Source organism: Cyrtonyx montezumae, unplaced genomic scaffold, assembly GCF_038088225.1.
Source record: "Cyrtonyx montezumae isolate F1298 unplaced genomic scaffold, pur_monq_1.0 scaffold_18, whole genome shotgun sequence".
NCBI lineage: Eukaryota > Metazoa > Chordata > Aves > Galliformes > Odontophoridae > Cyrtonyx > Cyrtonyx montezumae.
The window spans coordinates 17,458,452-17,471,674 of NW_027071914.1; the positions used below are offsets into that span (position 1 = coordinate 17,458,452).

The following is a 13,223-nucleotide window of genomic DNA, read 5'->3' on the forward strand; positions in this document are numbered from 1 at the left end:
TTCGCGTTATTTGGACTTGTGAAAGCATACTCCTTTTATTCTATTTGTAGGTCGCTTGTGCTGTGCTGCCAGTATTGTAAATTGTGCAGTCCCTTATGCAATCATTTTGTAGCCATTCATATCCATGAGCAGACTGTGACAAAATGCTCTTTGTCACTGTCTGTAGTGACAGTTTTGTTTTCAGCTCTTAAATGTAACGGAAAGTTGCTGATGTCTTGTGTTTTTCATCATTGCTCATTATGCTGAGATTCATGCACCCGTGAGAAAATTATTCCCAGGCAACTCATTGTTTTTGGTCTTTATTTGGTTTGTTCCCATTTCAGAAGGACTACTCCACAAGTAATGAGATTCTGCCACAGTACCTGCCTTCATTTTTTTGATATTTTTGTTGTTTGGATTCTTTTTGTTATTTATGTTTTGGTAGTAAAGAACTACATTAGGCTTTGTAGCAAATTGTTGTTTCTTTTTTCTTTTTAATTAAAAAACAGTTTATGCAATGATCATCTTAATATGATTCAAAGATCAGTGTGCTGAGCCTGATCAGTCTTTGTCTCTAGTTTACTTTTAAGGGGTGCAAACTAGCTCATTAATTACCTCTTAACAGTGTTTGAAAGGGAGGGTTCTCTGAACAGAACTCTCTCTTGAAGTGTTAAAATAATCTTTGCTGTTCTGTTTTCTGGTAGGCTGCTATGTCTAACTATAAAGGTGGATAGTCTTTACTCCCCTCCTCTACAGCTTTATTTGTATAGCTAAGCAATCCTCGGCCTCAGAGTGATTCCAAGAGCAAGAGCACTAGGCAACATGGTATTATCCTGGAAACAATGAAGAACAGCCATCGTCCCATGAATTTGATAACGCTGACCTGTGTTAGCTAACTTGATTTCTCTTCCAGTTTAGAGTGAAGTGGGAGCCTTGGAAAGGTTTTTAAATTTAAGTAATCTATTTGTTAGCAGCGTCTGGCTGTTGTGTTGGACTCTGTGGAGCAGGAGGTAGCTTTTAACTCTGGAAGACTGCTTTGTCCGTGGTGGATATAACCACCTCCTAAAGTATCTATCACCTTAATCCATCACTCCCTCTTTGTCATTTTCTTTCCTCGTACGCGTTACTTGCCTGCCGTCTTTCCACTAGGTCCTCTTTCCAGCCACGCTGCTGTAACCCTCCTCCGCCCGGAGGAGAGGAGTCTTCGGCCCCGGGGGAGCAGCGTTCTCGCGCTCGAAGCGAACCGGTGCGGGAACCGCCCTAGTGCCGCGTGCTGCCCGGACGGGGGCGGGGTGGCTCGGGGCGCGATGCGGCCCTTCGGCTCCACCCCCGTAAGGAGCCGGGGCGGGGCTGCACGGTGCTTGCCGCAGGAACCCGCCCTTTAAGAGCCGCCTCCTGCCGCCGCGGAGCCCCGCGCCGCCGCCCGACCCTGCCCGGCGCCGCCATGGTCTCCTGGATCATCTCCCGTCTCGTGGTGTGAGTAGCGGAGATCAGGAGGAAGGATGCGCAGGGCCTTTTTCGGGTCGGGCGCGGCCGTCGCTCGGAGCGGAGCTGCGGCGGTGCCGCAGATTCCAGCCCCGGGAGGACTCCCGTGTCCCTGGGGGGGGACCGCGGGGCGGCCGCTGTCTCGCGCTCTGCGGCCGCGTCCTGACGACTCTGCGTAGGCTTCCGCGGCCCGGGAGCGGCGGCCTCCTCCGGGCAGCGCCGCGGCGGTGGGGGCGGCCGAGCGGGAGCCGCGGGGGTTCCCCGGCGTGCAGGCGGGCCGGGGCAACGGCGGCGCGGAACGCAGGGGAGCCGCCAAGTGCTGAGAGGTCCGTTCTTCTTGCAGGCTAATATTCGGCACGTTGTACCCCGCTTACTCCTCTTACAAGGCCGTGAAGACGAAGAACGTGAAGGAATATGTGAGTAAGGGTTCGCCGTGTGGCCGATGCGTTCCGCTTTCCTTGGCGGCTGCCGCGGGAATCCGCAGCTCGGCCCGCTGGTGCTGGGAGCTGTCGGCTCGGCTCGGCTGCCCGAAGAGCAGCCCCGACGGCCTTTGGAGAAGTTGCTGGGGAAGGATGTGCACCGAAATGGGAGGTCTTATGCTGTAAATGTGGGTTGTGGATGGTTTTTTGTTTTGTTTTGTTTTTTTTGCAGCAGTGGCTGAAGTGAAATTGTTGTTTTTAGAGCTCTCCACTATGAGACGATTAGCTCAGCTTATTTTTACTTTTTCATTCTTCCTCTCTTACCTTCAGCAGAGAAGCAAAAACGTCAATATTCCGGCATACCATGATAACCAAAACAGTGTTTTAAGAGTGAGTATTAGAGGAGTAGGCAGGAATACTTTGAACCTTGCTAAATTTAGGGTTGGGGTTCATAGCCCCATGTAGCTTTTGGATTTGTAGACATTCTTTACCTGCTTATTTTCTGTAGGTAGGTTGGCTGCTGAGGTACAGAAGTGCAGTGTTTTGCAGAATATAAATCTTGCATTGATCTGATTTTCTTTTGCTAGGTTTGTGTTACCTTAGTTGCAGCAAAGCTTTCTTAATCTGGCCGTGAGAAAAATGAAATACGGTACTAGAGTTTCATGAAATTTTTATAACAAAAATGGTAGCTAATTATGTGATTGTAACCTGGTCTTTGATTCAGGAAAATCTAAAGTACCAAAATTCATCTTTTCCTTAAGTTATTCATTCTTAAGAGGACTGCATCAGAACTAAACTTGTATGTGATGGATTCCAGCTGCCCAATTCGTTGATCTTCAGAGGGCTTTGTATTTTTCAACAGAAGCGGAGACCAGACAAAGAAGTTTTGTTTAAACAAAGTAAGGGGATAGCAGTGTCTATTCAAACTACTTCTCATGTGAAATGTCAGTGGAAAACTTGAATGCTGTGCTGCAGTTACAAAGGCAGCTGTGTCTGTACACGAGTACTTTCTCATAGTGCTTAAGAACCAACATCAGTGGTAGGAGACCTTACAGGTGTATCTGTGCTGAAGAGTATGGTGATATTGTCCTAAGTAGGCTACCGTGATACATACAGACCAAGACACTCAGAGCAGTTCAGCAACAGCATTCGAGTACAGTGCAGTCACTCTTACCCCACCATGATAAAGGTTTGTGTCCTCAACTGGCCTTGACAGACTGCCTTTAGTATCTTATGGTTTTTCAGAAGTTTTCTTCCTTTACATGTGATGTGTAGCTTTGAACAAATCTATATTTCATTCATGCTTTTGTACTTATTAACTTTATTTAGGTCCTCGATGCAAGTTGGGGAAAATATGTATGTGCAGTTAGCTGAAACATGTTCATTCATCTGTTGAGCAACAAAGACCTGACTCCTTTATAATGTTTCAAAAAACAAATATAGCCTAGTTTCACTAGTCTGTCTTTTTGATGATGTTAGTAAACTGAATTAGAAGTAAAAGGAAAATAAAAAATGTTCTTCCCTCTCTGCTTTCTGCTTTTCTAGCTCCTGATAATAATCTGCGCTTCACTGACATCTTGAGCTAGATCTTCAGTCCTTCTCATGTATTTAATTATATTTCCTTTTCCTCTGGCTGAAGAGGGTTAGGGTGAATGGTGGCAAGAGGAGATGGAGGGCAAGATCCAGATCCACGTCCCTTATTTAAAATGTGAATATACCATACATTTAAATGTACCACAGATTTGAACAGTAACATAGCAATTTTTTCTTCTTCATACTTCTGCTTCAGTACTCCTGAGCATTGTGTTACTCTGTCTGTCTTTAATAGACAGAGCAGTTGTCCACAGGGTACTTGCCCTGACCTGGAAGTCCAGGACGGAGCGCATAATGCACCCCCTGTGATCCAAGCGGAGACAGTCAGAGATCTACTCCTCCATCTGAACTGCCACAAGTCCATGGGGCCAGATGGGAACCACCCAGGGGTGCTGAGGGAGCTGGCAGAGGTGATTGCCAAGCCACTTTCTGCCATCTAGAGGCATTCCTGGTTATCTGGAGAGGTCCCACAAGATTGGAGGCTTGCCGATGTGACTCCCATCTACAGGAAAGGCCGTAAGGAAGATCCGGGGAACTACAGGCCTGTCAGCCTGACCTTGGTATCAGGGAAAGTTATGGAGCAGATGATCTTGAGGGAAGATCACACAACACGTGCATGGCAACCAGGGGATCAGGCCCAGCCAGCACGGGTTCACAAAGGGCAGGTTGTGCTTGTCCAACCTCATCTCCTTCTATGACTGGGTGACCAGACTGGTAGATGAGGGAAAGGCTGTTGATGTAGTCTACCTGGACTTCAGCAAGGCCTTCGACACAGTCTCCCACAGTATTCTCCTGAGGAAACTGGCAGCCCGTGGTGTGGACAGGTTCATTCTTCTCTGGGTGGAGAACTGGCTGGAGGGCCGTGCCCAGAGGGTAGTGGTTAATGGAGTTAAGTCCAGCTGGCGTCCTGTAACGAGTGGTGTCCCCCAAGGGTCAGTATTGGGGCCCATCTTGTTTAATATCTTTATTGATGACCTAGACGAGGGAATTGAGTGTACCCTCAGTAAGTTTGCAGATGACACCAAGTTGGGAGGATGTGTCAAACTGCCTGAGGGTAGGGAGGCCCTTCAGAGGGATCTGGATAGGCTGAATAGCTGGGCTAAGCTCAATGGGATGAGGTTCAATAAGACCAAGTGCCGGGTCCTGCACTTTGGCCACAATAACCCCATGCAATGCTATAGGCTTGGGGCAGAATGGCTTGAAGGATGTAGAGAGGAAAAGGACCTGGGGGTGTTGGTTGATGCTCGGCTTAAAATGAGCTGGCAGTGTGGCCAAGAAGGCCAACAGCATCCTGCCCTGTATCAGAAATAGTGTAGCCAGCAGGAGCAGGGAGGTGATCATCCCCCTGTACTCAGCTCTGGTACGGCTGCACCTCGAGTACTGTGTTCAGTTTTGGGCCCCTCACTACAAGAAGGACATTGAGGCCCTGGAGCGTGTTCAGAGAAGGGCAACAAAACTGGTGAGGGGTCTGGAGCACAAGTCTTATGAGGAGCGGCTGAGGGAGCTGGGATTGTTTAGTCTGGAGAAGAGGAGGCTCAGAGGAGACCTTATTGCACTCTACCACTTCCTGAAGGCGGGTTGTGGTGAGGAGGGGGTGGGCCTCTTCTCCCTGATAAATAATGACAGGATGAGAGGGAATGGACACAAGTTGCGCCGGGGAAGATTTAGATTAGACCTGAGGAAACATTTTTTCTCTGAAAGAGTGGTCAGGCACTGGAATGGCCTGCCTAGGGAGGTGGTTGAGGCACCGTCCCTAGCGCTGTTCAAGAAGCGTTTAGATGAGGTGCTAAGGGATTTGATTTAGTAGTTCAGAGAGTAGGGATGGTGATAGGAGGATGGTTGGACTAGATGATCTTGTAGGTCCTTTCCAACCTAATGTACGTATGAACCTATGAACTACTAAAAAGGTCTAATAAGACAGAACTTAGTTTTATCAGGCTCTCTACTGTGACCATTTCTGAGTGTGATGAGCTAACTTATGTAACCACAATACTTGTCTCTTCCTGATATTATTTTCATTCTAAAAATGAATTTTTTATCCTTTCTATTTTTCTTTTTATCCTTTCTTCTATTCTTTTTTTTGTATCTTTGAACTGGCTGTTAATCCTTAAGAGTCCCTTACCTTTTATCTTCAACTGTACAGAGTATTTTAATATTTGTATAGGGTTGTTGGAAACTTTCTAGTGAGTCTGTAGTCCATATTAGGGAAGCAGTGTATCATGAACTAGGGGTAGTGTAGCTTAGGGGTGAGTAAATAATTTGTCTCTTTCTAGTAACCAAGTAAGCCTGCTTGATATTTTGTCTTTCATCAACCAAATTATTTTGGCCCTTTCTGGACAAACGTGATCATGGAATCATAAAATGGCTTGGGTTGGAAGGGACCTTAAAGATAGAATTGTTCCAACCCCCTGCCATGGGCAAGGACACCTGCCACTAGATCAGTCTGCCTTAAGGCCCATCCAACCCAACTTTGAACACTTTCAAGTGTGCGGCATCCACAACTTCTCTGGGCAACATGTTCTGGTGCCTCACAGCACTCATCACAAGGAACTTCTTCCTGACAGCTATTCTCAACCTGTCCTCTCTTAGCTTAAAAACATGACCTTATGTCCTACCCTGCACTCCAATAAAGAGCCTTTTGCAACCTTTCCTGTAGGCCCCCTTTAAATACTGGAAGGACACTGTTAGTTCTCAGCCTACCTTCCCAGCGGAGGTGCTCCAGCCTTCTTGATCAGCCTTGTGGTCTCTCTTTGAGCCTTCTCAAACCAGTTGTTTGTTTCTCTTAAGCTGGGGACCCTGGAGCTGAATGCAGTACCTAGGTGGGTTCTCATGAGAGTGGAGAAGGGGAGCATCACCTCCCTCAGCCCAGTGTACATATACTGTATGACACAGACATTGGCTCTCTGGGCTTCAAGTGTGCTCTGGCAGCTCATAATCAGATATTTGTCCACCGATACCCCCAAATCTTCCACAGTGCTGCTCTCTGTTCACTCTCAGCCCAGCCTGTATTTGTGTTTGGGATTGCCCCCAGATGCAGGGCCTTGTGCTTGACCTTGTTGAACTTTGTGGCATTTGCACGGTCCCAGCTCTGAGGCTGGTACAGGTCACTCTGGATGGCAGCCCTTTCCTCCAGTGTGTTGTCTGCACTGCACTGCTTGATGTCCTCTTCAAACTTGCTGAGACTGCATTCAGTGCTACTTTCATTGTCACTGATAAAAATATTAAATAGTTCCATTCCTTATACAAACCCCTGAGGAGTGCCACCCTCCATTACTATATGTGATATATAATGGTATTTTATGTTATTGTTTATATCATATTTATGTGTTTAGTGTATGTTAATCTTACATTGTTTTCTAAACTGAGTGTAACAGTTGGCATTTTTTCTGCTGGTTATGTGTGTGTTTGTTTTTTTTCTGCTGACTTCAGCTTGATGTCTGGAAATGCTGAGTCACTTTTACTGAGAGGACATTTTATTTTTTCTGGTGTAAATGATTGCTCTTTTGCAGGTGAAGTGGATGATGTACTGGATTGTTTTTGCCTTTTTCACCACTGCTGAAACTCTCACAGACATTGTTCTTTCTTGGTGAGTACCTTTGTAGTGTGTGGTGGTTTCACTTGTTTTTATGGTTTTTAAGGTAGTGCTAAGAATAAGGTTTCTCTCCCGTGCAGGAGTTTTCAATCCCCATAATGTATACAAGTTTGTAAAAACTATGTTTAAGCTGCTGTCTTAACTGTTTCATATTCTGTACTTCCAGACAGCTGGGATAGACACGCAGTGTCTTTAAGAGGGTTTCATCCATTCACAACATGCAGTATTTTTGTAATGCTCTTACATGAAGTGGTGAACTTAGAGGCACAAAAAAGGAGGGGAAGAATGGTGGAAGGAAAGGACCCGTTTTGCTTTGCAGGCCTGTTGTATGGAGGAGCAGATTGGATGCATGCCTTTCCTCTGAGAGATGTTTTGCATGATGAAAATGTCTTCTGCTACCAGGGGTAGAGCAAGGCAGCTTTTTATCCCTCAGTATTGTGTGCCATGTGTGTCAGTACACAAACAGAGGCTTTCAACAGTGGCAACAGAGTATCATCATTTTCTTAATTGCTTTAGCGTCTGTACCATGCACGCATCTGAAAGAATACAGTCTAGACAGAGTTATGTTTCTTAAATAAGAAGTGGCTACATATGCCTTACAAATATGCTCCACTGTTTTGCCCCTTTCTGGATGAGACTTCGGAAAGCAAAGATCTGAAAAGTGTAAGAGGTTTGGCTTAAAAATGAACCACTGATAACAGAGGTCTCTTAATACTAGCAGAGGAGAGGAGAAATTTTGCATTCATTTATTTGAATGTCCGCTATTGTATCTTCCCAGAGACTTTACTGAGTGAGAAATAGCGATGAAAGGCTTAGGTGCTGGCTGTTCTTAGTCACCAGCATTAGTAACAGCTGGAGAGCTGTAGAGATAATTAATTAAATTAAAAACTGACAAATGAAAGTGACACTGCTGTAATAGTAGCACAGCCTTTGAGTGAACTTAAGAATGGTGGGAGTAGCTATGAGATCGTAATTCGGTATTTTTGCAGGGCTAGAGGTGCCCTGTTTATGGAGTTTTCATGGCTATGCATGGTAGACTAAACTCAAAGAAGGTGTGTCATAGGATTCCAGAGGGGATTCTGCTATTCTGACCTGTTATATTGATAATTATTATTATTTTATGCTTGAGTCCTTTCTTCCTCTTTACTCCTTCTGCCTATGCTACTGTCTACCAGTTATCTACATCTGTCTCTGTGATGATCTTGATTCCAGTTCTCCATCTTTCTCTCTCTTTTTTCTTTTTTTTTTTTTGTTTTCCTCTCTTCCCCCTTTCTCTCAGGTTTCCCTTTTATTTCGAGTTGAAAATCGCATTTGTGATTTGGCTGCTCTCTCCTTACACCAAGGGCTCCAGTGTACTCTACAGGAAGTTTGTGCACCCAACGCTATCCAATAAGGAGAAGGTACTCGCTTGTTGGAAGATACTGACCTGTCTGGAAGTTGATTGAATTTTGATTCAGATGTGAATCTTAATGAAAATTCAAATGCGTGATTCAAGCTTGTGCTGACGTGTAGGCACAGAATGATTGTCTCTGGCAGTGATGTCATTCTGCTGCCTACTGAAGACTATAATGTAACCAGTATTTTGCCTAATGCTTAGAAAGTGTTTAGCTATCCCAGTGTCTTCAGCCTGTGTAGCTACTGTTAGTCGTTATATTCTTTTAATCGTGTTAGTAGCCATATGTTCTGTAGCCAGGCTGTTTTTTCACATTCTCATTGTAAGCAATTGCTTTGTTTCAGATGTGGCAATTTAGAGATTGTATTCTTTGAATTACAGTTGCATTTGCAAGCTTTCTGTAAGTAGCAGAAAAAATACAATTATTTGATCTGTGACAGCCTAGGCTGGCAGCCTGAAAGAAAGGAAAGCACCTTGATGAGCTGTGAGTTTTAAAGGTGATGAATGGGGAAGACTGATCAAGTGTTTGTATTTGTTGGTTGGTTGGTTTGTTTTCTGTTGGTAGATAAATGCTGTGGTGCATGTTGTCTCCTTAGGAAATTGATGAGTACATTACTCAAGCTCGTGACAAAAGCTATGAAACCATGATGCGAGTTGGCAAGAGAGGATTAAACCTGGCTGCCAATGCAGCAGTTACTGCAGCTGCAAAGGTAATGCAACAGGTTGCACTATTCAGTCTAACCTTCTGTGACATTCTGGAATTCCCTGATACTTTAGCTTCGTATGCCAGCAATTAGTTGTGTGGATCTGCTAGGGGTGGTAGTACTTAGCACACAGTCCAGTTATCTATTTTACCTTTCTACTAGTCTGTCTTGCAGTAAATCTTATCCTTTGATTTATGGGAAGTAGAGGTATAGTGGAATGGATTTTGCTCTAACTTCTTCCCTGTGTGGCTTGGGACCATATTTTTTTCCTTCTCTTTCTGGTGATGTTGGTTTCTTTGTGCTTGTCTTAGAGTATCACAGTAGGGAATGTGGCACCTTCCTTTTTCTGAATGAGATGATTAGGGTGAAGTGCAGGTGAAGTGTCTTTGACCTTAATTTTTATGTCCTCTTAGGGCCAAGGAGTTTTGTCTGAGAAGTTACGAAGTTTCAGCATGCAGGATCTCACTCTGATCCGGGACGAAGATGCTGTGCATTTGCAAAGCCATGAGTCACAGCTTCACCCCTCTAGAGGAAGTCTCCTTGAAACTATTGAAGATTCAGGTACAGAACATCCCTGCTGGGCCACTGTGTAAGGCCTTGTGTAGTAAGCCAGCAGGTGAGGAGAGGATCCCTGGACTTCATGCACAGGGTCTCTAAAGGACTACAGGTTTGCAAATCATCTGGGAGAATTTGTGTTCTTTTTCCTTGTCTCTTCCCAACTACTGATAAATCCCTGTACTTCTTGGATTGTCCTTCTTAAGGAATTTTGACATCTATCTTCCATGTGGTCCTTTAGGATGGGCCATTTTGGAGTAGATGTCAGCACATAAAGTCTAAAAATCACATGTGGACATGATTTTTCAGAAATATTTGAAAAAAAAACTTTTTCTTATTTCTTAGCTTCCTGTTACTCCTCAGGAGAGGAGAGCAGCGTGTCACAGAGACCTAATGGAACCCCATCAGAGATTAGAACAGACCCATCAGATGAAGATGCAGGAGACAAACTGCCAAAGCGTACACAGAGCCTCAAAGCTCCTAAGAGGATGACAAAATCTGAGGTGAGCAGGTGCATAGATTGTTTCCAGCACAGACACCGATTCCTGGGTTTTGCCAGAAGGCTCTGGCTTCAGCGTCTGTGTGTTTAAAAGTTGTTTTTGTAAACTTTGTTGGATAGTTTGCTGCTAGTGTCCTACATCAGAGAACTTGCTATTTGCTTGCTGTCCTGGTCTCTAGTTTTTGTATTTTTATTGCCTGACTCTGTAAGCCAGGATCTAGCTTTGCTTTCATATTTAGGCAGTAGATATTTTTAAAGTGTTCAAAATAGGCCAGGCTCTTTTTTAAATCTCCAAGGTTTACTTCTATGTTGGTCCTTCTACTTTCTTCCATAGTATAGGAAGGAAAAAGGGAAAAGAGTTGTTCCCATGCTTCCAAGTGAGGAATTGCTGAAGTGACTCAAAAAGTTGTTGTTTTGTACTCCCAATACACCACATGATGTTATGATGTGGAATATCAATAATACAACAAAAATCATAAAACCATAACAGTTGTGAAAAGGCGGTAATGACTCTGCAGTCCCCTGTGATTACAGAAATTTCAGTAAAGCCTTTTATAGGCATATTGTTTTTCATACATGACCTATTCTTCAGTTTGAATTACTAATTCAAGATTTTTCCCCAATTTGGGCTATTTGGATTGGCCGCCAAAAAGCATAAAAATTAATGGCAATGAATATGTCAGTGCTACTGCTTAGAACTGTTGCTATGACTAAAATTTTGTCATGACAGCTAACTTCAATTTGCTGCCAATTTCCTGTTTTAGAATGTCTTCCTCTCGTTATTGTTTTTGAAGGGTATGCTCAGAGTAATTTGATTAGCAACAAGTTGAATATTTAGACAGCCTTTTTGAAACAGTAGATGACATGAATAGGGTCACTGTGTTGTAGACGTTTTGTTCTACTTTCACTCTGCATCCTTGTCTCTTTCTATTAGACATCTAGGTGTTGCAGTAAATTAATATACGTCTTTGTTTCTCCTCAGCTTCCTGTAAAAAGTGTGAAAGCCCGCCCTAAGAAGAAAGCTGCAGGTTCTCTTGCTTCTGGAGAGTCATCCTAAGGGAACATCCCCTCTACAACACCTGTCTCTGTCCCAGGATTTGTCTGTGACTTTTGAGTGGAAACTCCCCTAAGGAAGGGAGCTGAGATTAATGTACATAACAGATACTGCTTTGTAGAGCTCATTCTAAAGTCAAGGGGGAAGCTGGGATTCAGAACGTGGAATAGAGGATGCGTATCCTCAGGAATTTTCTCCTTTTCGTCCCCTTCTTAGAGGAAGCGCTAATGTGTCTGTACATAACCTGTTGCTTTGAAATTCCCTCTGTAAAAGCCTAGCTGGGGAGAATCTTTATGGGGAGAACTGACTAGGGTTAGAGATACCTGTTGTGCAGATGCTGGAAAGATAATTAGACAGTGGAGTTCCTCAGGGTTGGGTGGCACCTGAAATTGTCTTATTTTGCTCTGGCCATCCTTCTGCGGCTGTGTTGAACTATTCATCCTTCTTAAGAATGGACCACAACTGTCATGTCCATCCCCTTCCAGAAAGTGACTTAATTAATGTATGCTGAGAGCATGTGAATGTAAAGGACTCACTCGTGGGAGGAGTAAACTGGGTTCTAGATTTTAGTACTGGAAGATGAGCTTTTTTTTTCCCCTAAAAGTTTAAGTGAGGAAACTGGTAAGCTTAATTATGAAGAGAATGCTGTTGTCTGCATGCATGAAGGAGCAGACACAGATATCCGTAGGAGGTAAATGTTGAGGAGAAAAGGCAGTCATCAATTAGATTTTGGTGATTTCTTTTTCTTTTTTTTTTTTTACTTTAAGCTACTTGAGTTTTATTTTGCCCATTTTGATTCCTGTAAAATCATCAGAATGAGAGGAGTTCCATGTAGTGGGAAAAGCAGTCAGGGAGAATGTTGCTTTGCTATTTCATGAACTCCATGTCATGTTGATGCTTTCCTACAGACTAATTCTTTTATTCTAGCAGGTATCTGGGGAAAATCTGGCTCACTGTAGTCTGCAGACATACTAGAGAATTCCAGAAGCGCTTGTGTCTCAGCTTTAGGAAATCTATTCTCATAGTAAAGGAACTGACAAATAACTGATATATGGACTTGTCTAATTGCAGGATTCAATTTATAGAGGATGAAGGAGGAGGGACTAGGGTGCACTATTCTCCTTTATCAGCCCTCTTGCTTTATCCTGCTCCAACCATTGCACAAATTTCCTTTTTTGGCCATTAGCCATGTTTATCAATGTCCTGAGACCTGAGCAATATGCAGTGCTTTTAACAGAATTACATTGTGTGTAGAATATATGTTGTGGGAATTAAACTGCAGAGAAAAGATTAATCGAGATGAGTAGTGCTCCTGTTGTCAAGGTCTGTAATGGGGAAGCACCATCACAGAGAGCTCATGATGCAGTTGTTCATGTTTGCTTGTCTCTTGCTGTATACTTCTCAAATTGCAGTAGATTAATCACAGAGCCTAGTATTTTGTTATTGACAGTGTACAGAAGCCCTACTCTAAGTAAGATTCCACAAATATTTCTGTCCTAAACAGTAGCACTTCAGAAGTTTGTAATGTTGAAAATTGAGGCTGATTTTTTTATTTCATATTGTCTTGATGGCAAATTGTTATGAATTACTTAGTATTTGGGGAAAACAAATTGTTTTTACTTTACTTTGTCGCTTTTAAAATTATAAACCTTGACTGATTGTGTTAAAAACTTATATCTTGTCATAAGTATTTGTCCTAAAGTATGCACAAGTTCTCACCCAAGATCTGGTGGAAAATCTTTGATTTGACTTTGGGATTTGAGTTTGAGAGGCAGGGGGTGGGGGGAGGGAGTAGAAAGCATTCATTTTTTCTTCTGTTAGGAAACACTGTATACATGCCTCATAGGACCTGGAATGGCATGTACCATAGCAAGAATTCTTTCTGTTCCCAGTAGAAATACCACTCCTCACTGAATATGTAGAAGATTATGTTGTGAGGAATTGTTCAGC

At 43.6% G+C, this 13,223-nt stretch overlaps 1 protein-coding gene across 1 annotated transcript; it reads left to right on the plus strand.

The window, feature by feature from the left end:
* Positions 1-1,423: 1,423 nt before the first annotated feature.
* REEP2 (receptor accessory protein 2) lies at positions 1,424-12,015 on the plus strand. The gene is made up of 8 exons (XM_065735077.1): positions 1,424-1,455; positions 1,808-1,880; positions 6,986-7,062; positions 8,348-8,468; positions 9,058-9,171; positions 9,579-9,726; positions 10,066-10,223; positions 11,202-12,015. The coding sequence occupies exons 1-8, from the start codon at positions 1,424-1,426 to the stop codon at positions 11,274-11,276; spliced, it is 798 nt and encodes a 265-aa protein (XP_065591149.1). The 3' UTR covers positions 11,277-12,015.
* Positions 12,016-13,223: the final 1,208 nt, after the last annotated feature.

Coding starts and splice junctions, on each gene's coding strand:
- REEP2 (XM_065735077.1), top strand. CDS start 1,424: ATGGTCTCCTGGATCATCTCCCGTCTCGTGGT. Junction 1,881..6,985: donor CGAAGAACGTGAAGGAATAT/GTGAGTAAGGGT, acceptor GCTCTTTTGCAG/GTGAAGTGGATGATGTACTG. Junction 8,469..9,057: donor CGCTATCCAATAAGGAGAAG/GTACTCGCTTGT, acceptor TTGTCTCCTTAG/GAAATTGATGAGTACATTAC.